At 40.2% G+C, this 21,827-nt stretch overlaps 1 protein-coding gene across 1 annotated transcript in view; it reads left to right on the top strand.

Moving 5' to 3' along the window:
• ABCA4 (ATP binding cassette subfamily A member 4) overlaps positions 1-21,827 on the top strand; it is a 72,324-nt gene that overhangs the window by 28,151 nt on the left and 22,346 nt on the right. The window contains exons 14-27 of the mRNA XM_062630542.1: positions 1,497-1,719; positions 3,563-3,784; positions 5,800-6,004; positions 8,523-8,621; positions 12,114-12,335; positions 14,888-15,062; positions 16,038-16,169; positions 16,927-17,066; positions 17,889-18,026; positions 18,302-18,489; positions 19,332-19,422; positions 20,061-20,266; positions 20,677-20,725; positions 21,248-21,489. Coding sequence (XP_062486526.1) covers positions 1,497-1,719; positions 3,563-3,784; positions 5,800-6,004; positions 8,523-8,621; positions 12,114-12,335; positions 14,888-15,062; positions 16,038-16,169; positions 16,927-17,066; positions 17,889-18,026; positions 18,302-18,489; positions 19,332-19,422; positions 20,061-20,266; positions 20,677-20,725; positions 21,248-21,489 — 2,332 coding nt within the window. The remainder of the gene's footprint in view (positions 1-1,496; positions 1,720-3,562; positions 3,785-5,799; positions 6,005-8,522; positions 8,622-12,113; positions 12,336-14,887; positions 15,063-16,037; positions 16,170-16,926; positions 17,067-17,888; positions 18,027-18,301; positions 18,490-19,331; positions 19,423-20,060; positions 20,267-20,676; positions 20,726-21,247; positions 21,490-21,827) is intronic.

Genomic DNA, 21,827 nt, shown 5'->3' with positions numbered 1-21,827 from the left:
GTGGATGCTGTGACCCCCATTAGTACTACCTGAACCAGCACATGTGCTCCAGATTTGATGAAGTGGTGCCTCTCACCTGTTAACAGTGTGCTTATTCCAGTGCTGCAGTCTGTGCTCCTGCAAGTGTTTTGGTATGCATTTCATCAAAAAGAAAAGGCACTATAGGCATTATTTCCTAGTTCTGTGTGTTCTTTGCAGGCAAATGCTGGGACTTCAGATAATGCAGACGTACATGATTTGACCTGTCATTTGCATAAGTCATGACCTGTTAGTCTGACAAGATATCTCCCTGGCAAGCCTGCTTTGGGAATACTTCAGGGGCAGAAACCCCATCTGTGCAAAAGTTCTTTGCAGCCTGCAGCAGTCACACACAGCTCAGGGCTCAAACCCAAACCCAGTGATGGCCCCTGCAGAGAGCCTGCTTAGGTGAAACTAGTGCATCCTAATGGTAAACATGTATTGTTGTGCATGGTCTAGTGCTGGGTTACGTGCATCCACCAACAGGCATAACCCAGTGTACCCCAGGCCATTCCACAAAAGCATGGCTTCGTTTCCACAGGACAGATTGCTTTGCATGAATTTTTTGGTGAAAAAGTGAAGGTTTTCCATTTGTTTTAACAATGGAGTAGCTATGAGAGCATATGGCAAAAATGTAGTTCTCTAGGGCTCAGATTTAGGAAACTGACGGTTTTTTGCTCCATTTTATTTTTAGCAGCTCTAAGCTTTTGGCCTTGAAAGAATCAAGTCCACTTGGTTTTAAAGGTAATTCTGTTGAAAAATTACAATCCCAGATCCATAGAAAATGTTTTTAGTTTTTTCACCCCAAAATCTTTCTCACCGTAACAGCACACCTGGGGCAGCGCTTCTCCAAGGAGCATCTCCAAGGGCTGAGCCGCCATGGAGTCTGGGTGGAGTGATGGAAAGGGAGCAGCACCTTTGTCCCATGGAGGGCCACCTGCAGCAGCTTGTCCCAGCACTGTACTATGTGGGACAATCCCATCTCATTCCCAGAGCCATCAGTGTATGAATTTCAGCAGCCTTGCTGGCAGTATCTGATGCTTTTAATGCTTAATTTATTTAATTCTTTTCCAGTGAATCTTGGGAGCTTAAAAAGACAGTGACACTCCCAAACTGTTAACATTAGCATGTCTTAAAATAGTCTTTTTGCAACATAGTAAAAGCATTATGGCAATTCACTGTGAAGAGAGATTTATTTTCCTGAGCCACCACATGTTTTTTTAGCCTTCAGTAACTCTTAGAACCCCTTTGTAAAACAGCAGTAACATTTATCTATCTCATGGGAGTGCAGCAACCATTAGTTCATTAATATTTAGGTGGCTTGTGAAGTTCACTAGCAGCATGTTATTGATGTTTAGACAGAATTTCCAGTGCCATGCTGAATAAATGCATTCTTTCTCCATTTTTATTCTTGCTTCTCATCTCAATATTTCTGATTTATCTAAATTTAATTCATCTCTCCCTTTTTGCTTTGGTAGCTTCATGATCACCTTAAACCGCGCCTTTCCCATCTTCATGGTGCTAGCTTGGATATATTCAGTTTCCATGACTGTGAAGAGTATAGTGCTGGAGAAGGAAATGCGTCTGAAAGAGGCTATGAAGAACAGGGGTATAACTAATGGGGTTATTTGGTGCACATGGTTCCTAGACAGCTTCTTCATGATGGCTGTGAGCACATTCCTCCTCACAGCACTGATCATGGTAAGGATTGCCACTCTCCAACTCACTGCTGAGTTTGCACTGCTGATACCAGTTTGCTGTTGAGAAAAAATAGTGGCTGCTCCTAGGGAGATGTGAATGGCTGGTGGCTTGTTCTGGTAGCAGCACGTAGCAGGCACATACTTCTAAGCAGACCTCCTGCCATCATCAGCACTTGGCAGAGGCAAAAAGATGAATTCACTAATAAGATTTATTGTAAGATCCTGCACAGAACAATACATGCAGCTGATTACTCTGTATATTGTGTTTCCTGTAGACAGAGGCAGATCTTGCAGTAAGAAAGGATTGTTGCTTTAAATAGAATGGATCATAATATGAGCAATTTTAATCTTGTAATTCACCATATGTGATTCATTTATAATATTCAATGCTTACCTACTTAGTAATTATGCCACCATTTCAATGGTAAAAGAGACTGCAAGGACAGTAGTTTCAGGACAATCTGAAAAATAAACCAAAACCAAAAAAAAACCCCACACCAAACCTAAAAAATTAAAACACAAACCCTTTTTTGCTTCAGTGACTCCAATTGCTGTGTTTTGTAACTTTTCAGGGCAGTTTGGATGTTGTCTTGAAGGACTACCTCTTCTCTCTGTTACCTGAGACCCAAGTTCCTCCTGGCTACTATATTTAACTATATAAATGTGAAGCATTTTGATAAGGAAGAATGCACTTGCATCTTTTTTGATATGGGGAACTGGTATTGGCATAAATGCACCATCAGGCTTCAATCTACTCTGTCTTATCAGCCTGCCCTGATGAGTTGTTCTCATTCCTTGTGTTCCATTATGGCTTGGGTGGATAGAGAAAGCTTACTTTATTTGCTACACTGGCTTAATTAAAAATCAGGAGGTAGTTAATGCCAGAGAGGAATGTGCTTATACCTGTAATTCACTTCTCCTGGATTTCACTTTGCCAGTGTGAGACACCTTTGTAAATACATTCTTATGAAAGGTTGTATCACTGTTTATAAAGAAGTCAGTCTCAGAGGCCCAGTGGGATGTTGCAACAATATTGAAACCTATTTATAGCCTTATAAACCCATTTGAGCCTTGAGCCTAATAAATAGGCCTCAACATTGGTTTTTTAAGAGTAAATAGATAGTAAATATATACAACAGCAGAGCATGCTCTTCTCGAGAGGGACCATTTGATCTACAAAAGCTCTAAGGAAGAAAGGTCAATAAAAGTCCACCAGTGGGTTGATTAGTACCCAGGGATCTGTGGGAAACTGCACTTGGATTCCTCAGCTGTGATACCCTTCTGCAGTTTGAGTATCATTTAGGTGCAGAAGCTTTATCATTTTCCTGAGTTGCTTTGGCTTTTTTAAGATACATTTTTGTCAGGGTTCCATACATTGTTTTTCCTGCACATCAAGCAAGTGGACTGAGAAGAAGATGAGGTCAACAAAGATTGATAATGGTAGTTCAAATAGTTTTATTTCAAATGTGTGAATTTCCAAGCAGACACATCTTGCTTGGAATCATTTATTATTAAGGCAGGGACAGAATGTCTGCTTTCCATCAGTTAAGATCTTAATTCAGTCATCAAATGTGAATATGAACTCCACAGCTTATTGTACTAGTGACTATTAAGTGACTATTAAGTGACAATTCAAGGGCAGGGGTAAAATTAGATGAAGGATTTGTTACTGTAATGAGCTCAGGTGTTGAAATTACTGCCTGGGAGAGTTAGAAGTCATGTTAGGTAAGAAAGGCTGCCTTATTACTGACTGCATGTTACATGTCAGCTGCAATTCTGACCTTTTCTTCTAATTCAGAAAGTGGCAGAACTTCTAAATATTTCCATTTTTCTTTTCCTCACAGTATGGACAAGTACTACATTATAGCAGTCCCCTCCTCTTCTTTCTGTTCCTTCTGACATTCATCACAGCCACCATCATGCAGTGTTTCCTGTTCAGCACCTTCTTTTCCAAAGCAAATCTGGCAGCTGCCTGCAGTGGAGTCATCTACTTCACCTTGTACCTGCCTCACATTGTCTGCTTCGCCTGGCAAGACCGCATGACTGTTGAAGTAAAGATCCTAGCAGTAAGCCTTTCACTGATTATGTGGTATCTTTGGCTTCACATTTTAACTGCCCTTCTCATGGTGCATATGTGAGTAGCAAATAATTGCACACTTCTTCCTCTTTGCTTTTTTGGTTCAGAAAGAGAGACCTCTGAATCTCTCTCAAGTAATTAGGGATTGAAAGTGAGCAAGCCTTTAGCAGGCCTAGCAACTGAGAGAGATTTTTGTGGCTTTTAGAAAGTTCATTAAGATTTATTTTACTTACTAAATGCTAGGAAATCAGCAAAATGTGTTGAACACTTACTCAGAAGTCAAAGCAAATCTAACTTGTGGTGTGTTTAATAAATACAAAGGCAGTTCACAAAATGGGGACAGTTATGTGCTACAACCTAGTTAACAGGGTAGTATCTAAGGGTAAGAAGACCTCAAATTCACATTCCTTATTTATCTGAATTTATCTGAATATATCTATTTATTCCTTATTTAGCTTTATATATCCTTATTTATCTTATTTATCAGTTAGGATCTGAACCCAGGTGCCAAATCTCTGAGAAGTATCTTCCATCTAAGAAGTTGTAGACATTGTTCTTGCAGTGCTTCATTGCTGGTTCTCTTCGTTATATGTAAGATAATTAATAATTCAGTGGAGCTGGAAAGTTCTTGCTGTTTTGTGAAACTGAACTGTGGAATTACAACATCAGTTTCTGTTACTCAGTGGGTCAGGTAGGGGAGCAGGTGTTTGAATCTAGAGTCCCCATTCTTGGTGAGCATTCTAACAACCTAGGTAAAAGAGAAGTCCTGTCTTCTTATGCACTTGGAAATCTAATGAAAAATGAAAAAGAAAACAAAACACCTCAAAAGCTATAATGAAATGTAAATATAGCTGCGAGTTAACTTTCTTAACTGCTATACTTTGCAGATATAGTATATAACGTTTTTAGTTCTACCAGTTAAGGCAATCATGTGCCAAACTTGATCCTGTCCTTAAGTCATGAAAGGAGTAGGCTTGGCCTGATTCTCATTTGTGAAGACATCTTGAGACTAGCACACAGTTTAAGCACTCTAAAGTGAAGGAGGAAGCATCTGTGTAAGAAAGGATATTTGCTGGCCAAAAGCGATAAATATTTTTTTCTGTTCCTGATAGGTTTGGTCTTTCATTTGTTGTTCAAAGGGTAGTCTCTGAAGAAGAGCTGATTACAAGGGATGGTATAAGGGGCAGGATATGGATGTGGGGGGGAGCTGATGAAAAAAAGAAAAGGTTTTAAGGACAATGTAATTGAATAAAAAATGTATTGCTGGAAACCAGTTTTTACTTGGCACACTAGGGGAATGCCTCACAGAGTTGCAGTTGGGATCCCTCTTCACTCCTCATTTTCCTAAGGCATTCCTGGCTGAACTATGCATATTCCATAAAACAGCTCTGTATCACTTCTTGCTCTATTTTTGCAATGCAACATTGAACAGAATGTTTGGATACTGTACTGGTGTATTAGTTCATAGTGTGAGAAGCAGGTAGCAGACACACCAGAGGAGAGGGGATGGCTGTGGTTTTTCTTCTCCTGAGCATCTGATGTATTTTCTGCCTTGTAACTCATAGTGGCACTGCCCCATACACTCAAGAAATGCTTTGTTTCTCCAAGACTGACAAAGGTCTACACTGTAAAAGATTCATTAATGGAAAACAAACAAGCTGAGAACGTTGCCTGATAGCTAAAGAAAGTACAGCCAAAGCTGAACTCAATTAAGGCTAAATACTGCTTAGAATCGCTGCCATTCAGAGGCTTAAACATCCCAGTCCAACATTAAAGTGAAACCACTTTTCCCTAATAATTTGTTAGGGAAAAGGGAGTTCATTAAGGAATAATTAATTTAATATAAAGTTTTAATGGCTGGATTTGGTGATCCTAAAGGTCTTTTCCAACCTAGTTGATTCTGTGATTCTATGATTTGAAGTCCAGTCCTGAAAGGTTGTCTTTCTTTGTGCTTTCTTTACAAAATACCCCTCTGAGTTGAATGTCATTTTTCTTTTGTTCCAGAGTTTGCTTTCTCAAGTAGCGTTTGGCTTTGGTACAGAATACTTGTCACGCTATGAAGAGCAAGGACTTGGCCTACAGTGGGGTAACATCAGAACCAGTCCCTTGGAAGGAGATGAATATAGCTTTCTTTTTTCCATAAAAATGATGCTTTTTGATGCTTTTCTCTATGCAATACTTTCTTGGTATCTTGATAACGTTTTTCCAGGTATGTCTGTTTCTTATTCAAACAAAGTAGTGGTAGTTGTTGTAAAGTGTCAGTCTCATCAGTCTCTGAATATTTCTTTGTCAGAAAAAGGATATTTGACATTGTAGCCTATCAGTCGTACCCAGTATAGCACCACTGCTTTAGTAAGGGCTTTCACTTTTCTCTCTTTTTCCTTTCTCCTGTTTTAGTCTTGAAATGAATAGAAAATGAGGAAAGAGTAAGGAGGAGGATACAATTTGTGGTCCTGTTTTAAAATTTAAATAGAAAATAAATCTACAGAAATGCTATTTGCTAACAGACAATTTGTGTATATACATTTCTTTTGAGGCGTTTTAACCATTTCTAGAAATAACAGATCTAGTTCACATATATACAATGGCTGCATTAGGCCAGACGGTTTCTTAAAGGATGGTACTATTTCCTGAGACTCATACTGTGTCTTAGGCACCTGTGAAAGAGCCTGTGTGGATTGGTTTTATTGCTAAATAGGAATCCTGGTTCTAGTGCAAGTTCACAAAAGGATTTTCTTTATCATCAGTTACAAAGTTTGGGAACTTTCTTTGTAAGAAACCAGTTTGTTCTTGCAGCTTAAATAGTTACCTTTTTATAGAATATTGTTACGGTATAATAAATGCAGACTCTTCTGCTGTAGGAGCAAGTGAGCTTGCTTTTCATTAATCTATTACTCCCACATATGAACTACAGTTCCACAGTTCCAGAATGTGTTTCTTGGCAGATGGCTATGGTTTTTCTTTTATTTCTTTTGTCTCCCTTGAGTGGTTCTGTAGAATTTGAGATCTTGCAGAGTTTCTAGCTAGGAAAGAAAATGAATGATGAATAAGATAAGATGGTGTTGATCTGCACACATCACTTATGGTAGTTAACCCAAGGCAAGAAAAGATAAGGATTTGTAAATGGTTTTAGATGGGTCTGAGGACATTTTGTTTTGAATTAAAATATGACCTGAAGTCTGCTTTGTGTCCCTACCGAAGTGAACTATGCTCCACCAAATTCATGCCTATTCGCTTCTTAACGAATGTGTCCTCACAAAGCAGTTTAATGCAATTTTAATACACTTGTTTTCAAAGCTTATTTGCAGTAATTTTCCTCAAAGTTCCTCTTTGGAGAAGCCCATGTTGCAACTCTGTTTATTTAAAAAAGAATGGACAATGCACTATTTCCATGAACACGGCAGGAATTCAGTAACAGGAGTTTCTTTGCTCTTAGATCCAAGTTTGTTTTTTTTTTTTTCATGCCAGCACTTTACACAAAAGTAATGCCTCTCAGGGCTTCTATTCATTAGCTTCAGTTCCTCTCTGGCTTTCTGCTCCTCTGTTTCTGTGGACTTTCCCATAGCATTTCTCCATTGCACACATGCAGAGCTACCAAATCAGTGCTGTACTCTCTGAGCTTACTATATGAATTCCCTGGACAACCCTTCGAACCATATGGTTCAGCTCCTGCTCAAGCTTTCTCTACAGCCAGGCACCCACTGGCACACTGGGCCGTTGGATGTTTGAGCTTTTTGCTCTATAATGGAGGGGTTTTCCTTCATCCTGAAGGAGAAGCAATTGTTTTAGCCACCACCTTCAAAGAGGTGTAATCCAGTCCATAACAAGTGCAAGACGAACTGTTTACGGATGCAGACAGGGTGTTTGTTTACAAGTGATTGCCTGAAATACAGGGTATTTTTGGTTAGTCAGAAATAAATAGACACTTTTGTCACAGTGGTCTTCATTACAGAAAAACTGACCACCTTTCAGCAACCATCAGAAATTCCCTTAGCTTATTTTGAGTAAGTAGCACAAGGCCAGTATCATTTGGGTTCACAGATGTTTTAAACATAACAGCTCAAATCCCGCCATTCTATGTATCAATATGATCCAGGAAAGCAGTATTGGCTTGCACTAACACTGCTCTGGCCTGACAACAGCTGATAATGTTACTGTACTTTTCTCTTTTCAAAGCAGAATTAATCTGTGAATAAAAAAGTCTATTTCTGTTTAAAAAAAAGATTATTGTCAGTTTTCCTATGTGCTGAAATAACAGCCAGAGTCTCTTTTCTCATTGCCAGTTGTGAATTCAGGCCCAGGGCGGTAAGTGTAAATATAATAAGCTTTTCATTCGTGTCAAGTGTTCAGCATCGACACTGAGTGAAGCTGGAATCCCATCTTAAGCAGTCAGGGTGTTCCTTGGCAGCTGCTGACCTGTTGATGAGGATTCAAATTGTCCCATGTAAGGAGTAGCTACATTCTGTAATTAAACCACATTCTATTTCAGACAAGGTAAGGCCAATGAGATCACATTTTCTGCATATTTTACTCCTGTCCAAAAGGAAAGAAAATACCTGCAAACAGAATCTGCTCTGTTAGGTACTTGGTGGATGGTTTACCCTTCTGATATGCAACACTAGGACTGCAAGTGTTTATAATCATTGCTCAGACTTTGCCTAGGTGAATTTGTGCCTGCTGAGGAATGTGTTTATGAAGTGCGCATTGCCTTCTTATTTTTATTTTAGGGGACTATGGGCTACCACAGCCTTGGTATTTCCCTGTGCAGGAATCTTACTGGCTTGGCCCTAGAAACCCCAAAGCTGAGAAAACAGCAACTGCTGATGGTGAGTTCTTTTAAATAACTTCAGACCCACCGATCCACTTAGAGGTGACTACGTAACATTTCCATTACCTGAGCTGCTGCAAAGGTTAGAGGCAGCCATGCACTGGGAACATCAGCAGGTGCCTTTGAACTTGCAGTGGCCTGCTATTATTAGAGTTATTAGAGGTGAGTCACTATTCCATCTGGGAGCCTTTAAAGCAGGGCTTAACAAGCAACATCAAACCCCCACTCTCTAACCAACACTCTTTGAGACACTCGAGGAGTTCTTATTGCTCAACATAGCATTTGTGAAATGTTGATCTTTCTTATACTGAGGATCTCCCATCTTTCTAAATTGGGTTATTTTCTACCTAGTTTGACACTAATTTCTGTCAGTTTACTTTGGGTTTTTAAGCAATTTCAAAATTTATGCCACCCTTGGACCAACAATGAAAATGAGTTCAAAAGTCCTGCTTTTATGGATTATTTTTGTCTGTGCTTAGATACTGGAGTAGTTAAGAACATGTAGTGACTATTTAAATAGGAAATAATGCAGAATAATTAATGTTTAGAATAGAGGCTTGCTAAAGGTGGTGTTTTGAAATCTGTCTGAAATTTACAAGGTAACAGTGAAATGAGTCAAAATGACAGATGAAGAAATAATCTCATTACCGTCCTTTGCTTCATCAACTCAGACTGCTGACAAGGCAGTCACATCTCAGGATGATACCTATAAATCAGTGTGAACATGACGTCCACTGCTCACATTTTGATCAGAAAAGAGGTTATAACAGCAGGGTGTTTTTAAGAGGCTTTGCCTTCCGGTACATTCTGAGGGAATAACAGGTTTTCCTTTGGCCTTGCTGTGAGGGTATTCAGAATGGTAGAGGCTTGCCTAGATATTACGGAGTCTGCTACCTGCTTCAGCTTTGCAAATGCTGCCCACCAGATTAGAATGTGACTGTATAGGAAGGAGGAGGAAAGAGCCAAAGGAGGACTTGTAATATGTTTATAGATGAATGGAATATTTCCCAAGACCCAGGTAAGGTGTCAGCCACTACATCTCATTGACTTCTGTGGAGTTTGGGCACATCCTGCACCAGAGCTCCTTTGACTCTCGCAAATTCGAAGCAGTCAGTTACAGGATTTTAACATTATCTATTTATTTAGTGTAAGCCTAAATTTAGTAGAAATAAAATCCATTGTCTGGTTATTTTAATGCTTAATAAGTTCTCTGTGTTCTTTAGCATATTTCCAGTACAAGGGGGACTTGTGATTTCTTAGTACCCAAACGAAAGGTTGTGAGAAGGCTTGAAAGCTCCAAAATATTCAGGTGCTCAGGTAAACCAGCGACAGAAGAGTTTATGGCTGCTACTTTACTGCCATTTTTAAAATCAATTTGATGAGTTTATACTACCATTTTTTAGATGACTTAGATAAAACATTTTGCTTAAGTGAAGCCTAGATTTTATTTTGCAGGGGAGGCTGCATCAGGTAACTGAGCTGATCTAACAGTTCGCTGTTGAGAAATAACTGGGCAATCTTACAGTCCCTTCCACAACTCTCTTTCTAGTTCTGCTGATAGTCCCTGATAAGATTAAGAAGGTTAAGTGGTAGATCCTTCCGGAAACTATTCCCAAGAACATAAAGGTAAGGTGATAGGAAAAATGAACATGGATTTATGAAGAGCAAATCTTGCCTAACCAGTCTGATTTTCTTCTGTGATGAACATATCAGTGGGCAAAGAGAGAGCAGTGGATGCTATTTACCTTGACTTTAGCAAGTGCTTTATCATGGGTTTGTGTAGTATTCTGATAGCCAAGTTGATGAGATAAAGGCTGTTTGAGTGGACACTAAAGTGAGTAGAAAATCGGCTGAACTGGTGGGTCCAACGGATTATGATCAGCAGTACAAAGCATAACTGGGACCAGTTATTAGTAGCAGGGGCCTGATACTGGACTTAATGCTGTATAATGCCTTTATTAACAGCCTGAATGGGAGCAAGGTAATGGAAGATACCAAATTGGAAGGAACAGGGAGTGCAGGGCAGCTTTACAGGGGAACCTGAAGAGGCTGGAGAAATGGTTTTATAGGAGCCTCATGGAGTTCAACAAAAGTAAATGCATAATACTGTGTCTGGGATGGAATAACTCCACAGGACAGTACAGACTGGCTGCAACCTGGATGGCAAACCAGCTTTGTAGTAAAGGTCTGGTTGACATGTTGAACATGAGATACCAAGTGTGCCCATGTAGCTAAGAAGATCAGATACATCCTGAGCTTTATTAATAAGAGTATAGCCATCAGTGCAAGGGAAGTGATTCCTCCCTTCTAGTTAGCACTTGTGAGATTATCCAGACTGCGTTGTCCAGTTTAGGGATCCTCATTGAGAGAAAGACAGAGTTACTTAGAGGAATTTTAGGAAAGAGCCACCAAGTTGTTTAGGAGCTGGAGCATGTAACGTTCAAGGAGGTGCTGATTGCCTTGTGTTTTCTCGAGCAGGGACAGTTGAAAAGGTCATCTCTGATTAATGCCTTTGTAGGAGGCATGTAATTCTTACCTGTTTAAAGAACTTGATGAACAATATAGAACTTTTCTCAACTCATATCTTTCCTTCAGGGACAATACTCAGCATTTCCTTAATTTATTGTAACTAACTAATGAGTTGGTAAGGAAACTGGTTAAGAAAATGCCAGATAATATAATGCACAGCTGAAAATGAAGTTAAACTGGTAAATCATCTTGGTGCTTTTAAGTCAGTGCACTTTTGTATCCCTCACTTTGCCGTTTAAGGTGATGCAGTGAACTTGTTTGTGTTGCTATTTGTGTAATTTTACATAGTTTTATAGGCTTAAACTTCTTATAGCAGAAAGTTAAAGTGAAATTCCACCCCAAAATTGAGACCTAAGGGGCTAGTTCACAACTGTGCTCATTGCACTCTAGGCTGTCAGTTTGAATTTGTGTAATGCAAACAGTTCCTTCAGGAGCTCCCTTTTCTATCATCAGTGTTCTTCCTGCTTTAAGCCTGTCCCCATTAGTGACTTTATGTGACTTGTACAAAAGTTAACACCAACTCATTCATTCCAGACTGGAGCAAGTCTCTTAATCTTAGTAGCAGTTTGCTTTTCATTTAACCTTGTTGTTTTGTTTTTCTCCCTCTCACTCCTTGCATGTCTGGGAAATGTCTGTATGGCATTTCTCTGCAAGTGGTGAAGAACTTGGTCTAGAGCTGTGTGGACAAAATATAAAGCATATGCTTAATATTAGTCAGGATCTTCTACTCTGAGTCTATAATTGCAAAATTGTCAGTCATCTGCTCCTGACACTGTGAAGATTTTAAGGTAGATGGCTTTGAGTGCTGTACCTAACCTGAGTAAAGCACTGATGATTAATGCTCTTGGAGAGCTCAAGGCTTAGTAAAGATTGCCTCCTTTTCCTCAAAGCACCTCCACAGATAGATAAGAGGAAATTCAAGTTTGGTTAATTAAATCTTGGTTACTTTTGGTTGATTTAGATAAATGCCCAGAGCCAGAAGGCTGTGTGGATCAGAAAGCCGTGGAAGGGGAAAAAAATGAAAGCACAAGGAAATCTGAAGAGCCTGAAAAGCCAGAAGAGAAGAGTGACAAGCAGGGGGAGAAGGACGGTAAAAACAAACAGTGTAAACACAAACGAGAAAGAGAACCCGGTGAGCGGGGGAAGCCTCAGACAGATACCCTGGACAAAGATGAAATTCATAGTAAGGAGAGAGAGAAACTTGAATACTTCTGAGATACCATGCTTACTGTATTTCATAACAAACTAGAAATAGGACTGATTGGAGTCAAGCTACAAGAGCCCAGTAGGCTACAGAGCATAGCATGCGGCTGCCCGAGCTAAACTCAGGAGAAGCACTGACTCTCCCAGCTACCCTCTCACTGATTCCTCTGCATTCACAATTCCTTAGACTATTTTAGCCATCATATATGAGAGGTGCCTTCCAGAAGATCTCTGTAATTGGTTTTTATTATGCAAATGCAGTCCGTTTCTATGGCAAGTTTGTGTCCATGCTATGAGGGGAGCCTCAGAGACATACATTAACTTCTTAGAATTAAACAGACTTCAATACAAATACTTAATGCTGAGAGGAATGTTTTTCAACCCATCCCCCCCATCTTCTTTTATCCCCCTATCTTTAGTGTGTGTTGCATCTGTAGGGAAAGGCTGGTTTCAAAGGGGTTTATCTGAAGTGCTCTGTGTGTCTGTCTGCAGCCTTTTCTGATGCTGACATTAGCCACCACCTAAGAATTCCTGAATGACCTGCCTTGTTTTCAAGTCACTATGTCTTTTGTGGGGAGCCAGAGGAGTTTTCTGAATGTGATGCTCAGAGGAATGCATGTGGATTCTGTAGCAAAACTGACTGCTACAGACAGCTCTGAGTCCACTCTGACTCTTGAAAAGATAGAGATAAAAGTGGGGTCATTAGAGCTCCTCACGTAGGCACTGAAAACGTGCATTCAGGGAGAATGGAAACAGCACAGACTTCAAAAGAAAAAAGACAGGCAGAGGGCAAAGGTTATTTCAGCCAATCTTCTCCTAGTGTTGCCTTATCTTCGAGGTGCTGTACTCATCAGCTCCCAGGTTCCAGCTGTTCCATGGCCACAGAGGAAGGGCTTTGCCTGTCACTGCACAAAAAAGCCTGCCTTCCCTTTCAGCCAGCCACGCAGGATTTGAGAGACAGAGAAGCCAAGAGCAGACCTGATATGCTCCAAGGGCAGTTTCCACAATGGTTTCATATAAGAGCTAGAGCTTCATGTAAGAGTAATGGGATGTGAAATGGAGAGTAGTTCTAATGGCTTAACTCTAGTGCAGTCCAATAGGTTAGTAGAGCAGGGCAGACACTCTATATACTTGTCCTAATTGCTTGATAGGTTTTAAGCAGAGCCTTCACCAAAGCTCCATTAACCTCCCCAACAACTGCTGCCATCTCTGAAGAAGACCTAAATGGCCCAAAATTGCACTGAGGGAATAGGATCAGAGTGGAGAAATATGAATCACAAAAAAAGGGAGCTCAGCCCTCCACCAATGTCCTTCAAGTGATGCAAAGCAGATCATCAGAAAATTTGCTTCAGAACTTGTCAGTGAGTCTTGCAGGCAAATCTGAATTGAGCTCATGATACATGTAAAAGGATGGTATCTCAGTTGCCAATATATGCATATCTATCTAGCCAGACTCCATGTGAACTTCTGTAAATACAGGGAAGTATGTATTTAGTTTAGCAAGACAAAAGGAGACCTAAATTCCCTCACAAAGCAAAAGAACAGTTTGTCATAAATGTAATTTTATTTTAAATAAAGCTACCCGTTCTAAATGAATTATTTCAGCTCTGTACAGCTCTGGCATGTACAACATATTTGGAACATTTTCCTGAGTATGTTTATAATGACAGTCATAGTAGCCACTGCTGGAGGTGGGGCTGGTTTCAGCCAGATGGCATTGGCTGCTCTCCACGAAGGCCTGCTGGGTAGTGAGAAATTTAACTGAACTGCAATTGCAAAACAAGCTTCCCTACCAAGCCTTAAGCATTCTGTGTAAACAAAAGTGGACAAGGTCTTTAAATTTCTCAACTCCCATCATTCACATTGCCTAAGGGCTTAATTTACTTCAAAGGAAGTTTGTTTTGTCGAGAAGCCCATGCAATAAAACATCCCGATGGTGCTATTTACAATAATGCATTTTTAATCCGGGGAGAAAGCCATCCAGTTTAGTGCTTATGTTAGGTACTGTCTAAATCTTGAGCTGGCCTCTGCAAGGGGGTAAATTTCACCTACCAGGATTAAAGGCAAATGTTGGTTTGTTTTAAAGCAGCCTGGTAAAAGAATGCACAGCTGGACACATGATTTGAATGGCAGATTTTAGCCTGGCTAGAAAGGCAACCTGCTGCTTGTTTAGTCTCTCAGCCTATCTAAGTGTCTTCAGACAGCATTCCCAAATAATCTTCCTGCTACACAAAACAGAAAGCACATTCAGCTTCACCTGACCCAGTGAGTTATCTCTCCACAGATTATTACAGTTCTGGGCTTCACTTCTGTTATTGATCTATGGGTGAGTGTAACCGAATTGCACTGTGGTTAGAAATCTTGCCTCAGTTTGGTAGTGGTGTGACTGGAGAATCTGGCACTGGCACATGATGCTGTATTTTACTGAGTGTGTGCTGTTGCTTCTGCACTTATTGATGTGTCATCATCAGAACTAGGGTTAAAACGTGCTTTTATTCTTTTTTTTCCATTCTTGATTTCTTGTCTTTCAAGACACCTTCTTTGAACCTGAGCCAACAGGATTGATTCCTGGAGTATGCATTCAGAACCTGGTGAAGATTTTTGCGAACAGGCCCAAGCCAGCAGTAGATGGGATGAGTATTACTTTTTATGAAGGCCAGATCACAGCATTCCTCGGTCACAATGGAGCAGGAAAGACAACCACCATGTAAGTGTATTTTAGAAGAAGCAAACTCAGGCAATGCTCTATTGCTGTGTCCTGAGGAGCAGTCTTCTCTTTTCACTCTTGTCTCTCTACCACCCCTGCAGCTAGCTTGGTACATAGCATCAAGTTTTTTCCAGACAGGGAAATGCTGCCCTTAGGCAAAGAGAAGATATCCTGATTAGTTAAAGCCGAGGGAGAGAGGCAATGCATGACACAAACAAGTGAAAGTCTGGAGAGAAGGAAGCAATTCTCTTCCTCATAATTCATTTCGCATGGCCAGACTCCCAGTAGGGGGAGAGGGAGAAGGATCTGGCTGAAAGAACTGAAGATTTGAAAGCCACCACACTCCACATGTTCTTAATTTCTCTGTCTGAATTTGTCAGTCATGTTTTTTGATCTATGTGCAAAGGAGTATAAAATACAGATCCTGCTTAGACAAAAAGATTTAATATATATGCAAGATCCATGTCCAGATTAAGATGTTCCTCTAGTCCTAGAACCCTAATATCTCAGAAAGCTGGACTTCAGGAATATTTAATTCTCATTATACAGAGCTTTATTAGGCAAAATAGGATGAATTGGTGAACAGTATATTTCATGAGTAGGTGACAAGTTCAACAAAGGCTGAAAGAACTGAAATGTTTCACTGTGATTTTTCCCAGTGGAACACTTTAGGGTTTTTTTATTAAAAATCAGTTGTATTTCAAATGGACTTTAAATTGCCTATTTTTTTTTTTTTTGTAATTGTTCCACAATAAGTATGTTTGACCCAAAGGAAAAACATTCTAATCTGCAGATCCACAAGATTCTCAATGTAGCAGGGCAAGAGTATTTATATGTATGCTTTTTTACTGGAGTTGTTCCATCAAGGCCCATAGTAAGAAGTCATCATGCTCCATCTAGTGGAATCGTGCAATGCATCTTCCTCATGTGGCAGGGAAAGAGGAGAGTGGGAATGTTCTCATTCTGTTTTCTCAGGTCGATACTGACAGGCCTTTTCCCACCCACTTCTGGCACTGTGCTGATTGGTGGCTTGGATATTCAGACTCACATGGACTCCATTCGGCACAGATTAGGCATGTGCCCTCAGTACAACATCTTATTCAACCAGTAAGTATCATTCCATACCAGCTTTTTCAGAGTAAGGGTTCCAGTCTGCATACTTGCACACTTTGTGTGCAAAGCCACAAAGCCTATGTTGTTTCTCTTACTGTGCTGGCAGTAGGTATATCTCAGAGGTGCTTCTCCAGCATTTAGCACTCACATAGGGTAGGTAGTGCCCTTCTGTAGTAGAAATCTCCTCCATCATTTAGCTGGGAGCAGAGAAGTTTCCAAATGATAGTGCTTCTGGTGTTGGTGTTTCTTGTTGCAGTGTGAGTTAGCATGAGTTCAGCCTGGGGATTCATACAGCTTAGGCCACCTAAAGCATAAAAACCTAGGCCGACAGCCCAGTAGCAGGATATTTTAGTGCCCATTTTCTACTATCACCCAGCTATTTACTACCTTCTCAAGTGATTTCCAGCTTCACTGCCATTAGTTTGTGTGCATCTCAACAGCAGACTCTTTTCCTTAATGTAGCTCTTACATTAGCTCCCATTTTATATGCTTAAATGGATGGCTTATGCCTGCTATACCTGTTCCTTTAGGAGCAGGTTCTGCTTTGAAAAGGCAGAGAAAGAGCCTATGACATCTGAGGGAAGCATGTTGATCCCTAGTAAGATCTGTGATCCAGATGTAGGGTAAAGCAGCCTCTCTTCCTTTAGCAAGATAAAGGAATTTATCTAGAGTGAATTTATTTTGCTGCTTGGGAACAAAAATCTGCATATTTATTTAAATGGTCCTGGTGCCTTTCTGTCTGATTTCACAGCCTTACTGTAGCAGAGCACATCTTGTTTTATTCTCAACTGAAAGGGAGATCCAGGGATGAAGCTGAACAAGAGTTGGAAACAATGCTAGAAGACGTGGGCCTCACCCATAAAAGGAATGAAGAGGCTCAGAATTTGTCAGGTGCCCATAGGATTGTTCTAAGATGTTTTTTTCTGCTGCCTTTTCTTTATGTTTGGGCAATTATAGTTCAGATTATGTGTTTGAAGCCATATTCTGACACATCACTGTGCAGTGGGGAGGTCTTTACTCTTAAGAGTAAATGGGACTGTACAAATAGTAAAGCTGGCACAACCTCTCCCTAAATCTACCACAAATTCAAATATGTAACAAATTAAAATATACTTAAAGCTGGGGAGGGGTTTAATAAGTATATAAAAAAGGAAAATCTGCCAATGTAAGAAAAAACCCAAAATTCAATGTTCTATTATTTAAAGGCAAATGAAATAGTATACTATCATGCAGCTCCACAGTTTGGATGAGTACTCTATACTGCTGTATTATTTAATAGAAGTAGTTACTTTAATTCTAAATGTACACATGCAGGTAGTGTGTTTGAACTCATCTCACTTTGAGATTCAAAAGCTGATTTGAATAAACAGCCAGGTGTGCTTATACTAATTTATCTTTGATTGTAACTGTAAATGTTGGCTTGATTCACATAAAAACATGAAAATCTTGTCTCTTCCTGCTTTTGCTTCTGGCAAGAAGCAGAAAATGCAATTTGTAGATTAAAAAGTTACATTTAATAAAGATAACAGAATTTTGAACAAGCTGTGCTGAACTTCAGAGGAAAAACATCACTATTGACTTAACTGCAGATAATTGCCCAAGGATGGGTTTTGTTTTACTTGTATCAGTCCCCCCAGTGAAAAGTAGTGTTATTACACCCCTGCCATTCATGTAACTCATCTCAGACTCCTGGACGTGTCTGTTCTCTGGTAGGTGGAATGCAAAGGAAACTGTCTGTTGCCATTGCATTTGTGGGTGAAGCTAAAGTGGTAGTCTTGGATGAGCCCACATCTGGAGTTGATCCATATTCCAGGCGATCTATCTGGGATCTCCTGCTGAAGTATCGCTCAGGTAACAGCTCTGAGAGTGGAAATTGTTTCTGTGTGGGTTTTTTGTTTTTTTTTTAAACCTGTCATAGATGCAACATGTGGCTGCTGGTTAAACTCGTGACTAGTGGGATATGAATACAGGCAAACAAGGTTCTGTGAACAGATACCTATGATGCAGCAAAGCTAGGACTTGGCTCTGGTGCAGAGAAAACCCTGCATTAACTGCCAAAAAACTAAGCACAGTTTTGAGTTCAAGAGAGAGTCCATTCCTTGAACATTCCTCCTTATTCTTTGTAGGCAGAACCATCATCCTCTCAACCCATCACATGGATGAGGCAGACATCCTTGGAGACAGAGTAGCGATCATATCCCAAGGGAAACTCTTCTGCTCAGGTTCTCCTGTGTTCCTAAAGAACTGCTTTGGGTCTGGCTTCTATCTCACTCTTGTTCGCAAGATGAAAAACACCAAAATTGGAAGGGCTTCAGTAAGTATGTGGCTCCCTCCCTGCACATGGAATGTGAAAAATGCTTACACATAGTCATGCACTGCACCAGGGTGGAAAGCAGTTAAGTGCTGCTGGAGGTTGTGTGCAAAACTGACTTCCAAATGAAGAAAGCAGTGCAAAAATAAGTATAAATATATTATAAATATATAAATATACAGCCAGCCAGGTGAAAATAATAGGTGGATAGAAAGCCCTTCATGGTCTGTAGTTCACTCTCATCAGTTGTCTAAACTTTTACCAGTCAAGTTGTCTTTGTCCTTTTAGCAGCCTGGTCTAGTGGAAGGTGTGCCTGCCTGTGGCAGGGGGTTGGAACTAGATGATCTTTAAGTTTCCTTCCAACCCAAACCATTCCATGATTATATGATCAAGTCTTTCTAATGCTTGCTTTTGCAGTACATTGGTTGTAAACATGATGTAGTCTAGTAGCTAGCTCAGACACCAGAAGAGTCTATGTTTATCCGTAGTTGAAACAGCCCCTTGCACAGCTTGAAATAGGGATCTGGGTTGTTTCTCTTGTTAGTAGTGCTTCTGGTCTTAGTAACAACATGATTTGTATGCTCATGGTCGCTACTGATCACATTTCCCCAAGTTTTTTGCATGCAATTTAGAAGTTACAGATATGCTTTGTGCAAGTGGATTTGTTTTCTGCACTGCTGAATCCAGTCCTCAGACGACTTTCAGTATAATATGCTCAAGGTGCTCCAGACATGTCCAATTTTTCACTGACTCCAGCCTTCAAAGGCTGACAGCCTTTACTTGCAGCCTGTTTTGCATGTATCTGAAGCCCTTTCGTCTTTGTATCTGTTGCTTGTCCATGCTAGTCACTTTGCAGCTGTGGATCTCAGTGCTCCTGCTCCTGCTCCAGCTGTGCACGCAGGGACAAAGAAGGAGCTCCAGAGCAGGAACTGGATGGTAAGAAGTGGGATGGTTTGGCATTCCAACACATAGTTCTGTCTCCTGTTATGCTACGATCTCATTTTACATATCAATGCTTCAGATGCCCACTTCTTCAGTGCTTGTGTCTAACATCTGTAGATGCATCTAACATGCAGTGTAACATGTAATGCATCTAACATGCATTGTAACATGAATTTGATAAGGTTTCTTTGTGGCTTTGCTTACTATTGCCCCTTTTTGATGTATATATATGGTCTCAGGTACAGATGATGAACTGGAAGTTTGTGTGCTTTAGAAGTATAGGCTGAGTTTTGAACTACTCTACACCAAAATGTGTCATTTTTTCATGAAAACTGAAGCATATCTAGCGTGAAGTTAACTGACTTTCTTAGAAAAAGGTTGTTTTGACTTTTCTACATGAGAGAAGAACTTCAGTAGATATTGTTGAAGATCTTGTGCTTTCTTAACAGACCTGAAATAGTTTTCTGCTACGTAGTTCCAGAGCGTAATTAGCAACACAGTGCAGCCTAGTATAGAATTAACTGAGATATCTGAGTTATGCAATAGAGCAGTCCCTGTTTATATAGTGCAAACAACAGCTTTTTAGCATGGTTAAATACTCATTCTTTCAACACTGTTTTTAATTTTCACAGGAGATCTGAATGAGCTCGCAGAAGTCATTCATCATCATGTCCCAGAAGCAAAATTAATTGAAAGCATTGGTCAGGAACTAGTTTACCTTCTGCCCAGTAAACACTTTAAACAGCGATCTTATGCCAGTCTCTTTAGAGAACTGGAGGAAACATTGGATGACCTGGGACTCAGCAGTTTTGGAGTTTCAGACACACCACTTGAAGAGGTAACAGACCTCTGATACCTGCTGATCTTACCAGCAGTCCCCAAAATGTTTTCTGAGACAGTTCACGTTCTTAAACATGTATAATATCCCCTTCAAAACCTACTCATATATTCTGTGGCACACTCAGGAAGTCTTTGGAATAGGTGTAGAGAAAGGATCCAAGCATCACTTCATGCTAGCCTCATGGAGCATGACTCATTAGCCTGAAATCTGTCTTTGTATCTTAGCTTGTTCCTGTCTTTTATTTTCTGAGATATCTCATAAGAGATCTCTGGTTGTGTAATAAGCAGCAGTCCTGAAAAGCTATCTTATTTTGTTTCTTTTACACTAAATGATGATGTATAAACTCCAGAAGTCAGGTTATTGTACCTGTTCCATTCCTAACCAGGAGATGTATTTGTCTATGGCAGGTTTTCCTAAAGGTCACAGCAGAAGCTGACCCTGGAATGCAGAAAGAAGGTAAAGATCCATGAATCAGTTCTTGATAAACTTTTCCTGGGACTGCAAGTAAAGAGGAACCTCAGAACCTTCAGTCTTTGTATAGTCTTCTTGCCAAAACAAATTTGGTCAGCAAATATCCTTTTTTAGGGCCTGACATGATATCTGAGAAATAAGATGAAGTCAGCAGAAAGACCTTTATTTAGATTGGATGAGATTCTGAGCTGTGTAAGTAAATGGAGTGTCAAGGCCCCACATGTCAGTGGTTTTAGTAGTTTTATAAAATGTACTTGACCATTAGTCCATAAGCTGACCATTAGTCCAGAAACTACATCCATGATTAATCTGTTCATCCTGCTGAGTAAGAAGAGTGTTAACCTGTGTGATGCCACTAGATACAGCCACAGTGCAACAGTTGTAATTAAAGCAATCTGGTGATGTGATATGTACAGTTTGTAAAATCTGGAGCTCACTGAAATGTCTGTGCTCTCTTCATATATGAAAGATAAAGTGTGGTCTCTGCCCCTTTTCATCTTAACCTAGGAGACACTCAAGAAAATGGTTCTACTCTCCGTAAAACTTCTACTGAGAACAAACCAGCTGAACAAACCACACTGAAAACTAATGCCACTTCTCAAATGCCGGTAGGCACAGCAGGAGATCAAAATGAAGGCAAAGGGTCCCAACAGTATAAAGGTTTTCAGCTTGTACTTCAGCAGATCAAAGCACTGCTCATCAAACGGTTCCACCACGCATCCCGCAGCCGTAAGGACTTCCTAGCCCAGGTACTGGCTGACTTTTGCTGTTCTTGATTCTCACAACGTTCTAAATGCTGTCTTTCCCAGCATTGTATCTCTGCAAAGCAACAGAGGTATTTATTGCAAATGGGTAACAATGTCCCTAACTGTTCTGATTATAATTCCAACTGTTCTGCCTCTTATTCTATTTCTTCCTGCCTGGAGTCTATCACCCACACCAAGTTCATGATTCAATCACTACTAGCCTGGCATTTTATTTTTAACATAATACAGTTCTGTGGCGAACAGAATCTGGACTGAAAGCATTGAAAATTAAATTTTTGATGTTCAGGAGATAAACCAGATCTGATCTGTGTGCTCACGCT

This window comes from Pezoporus occidentalis, unplaced genomic scaffold, assembly GCF_034315485.1.
Source record: "Pezoporus occidentalis ecotype Australia unplaced genomic scaffold, CSIRO_AGI_Poc_V1 ctg356, whole genome shotgun sequence".
Taxonomy (NCBI): Eukaryota; Metazoa; Chordata; class Aves; order Psittaciformes; family Psittacidae; genus Pezoporus; species Pezoporus occidentalis.
Note: the sequence above shows the minus strand (reverse complement) of the source record. Positions and strands in the feature narration are given on the sequence as shown.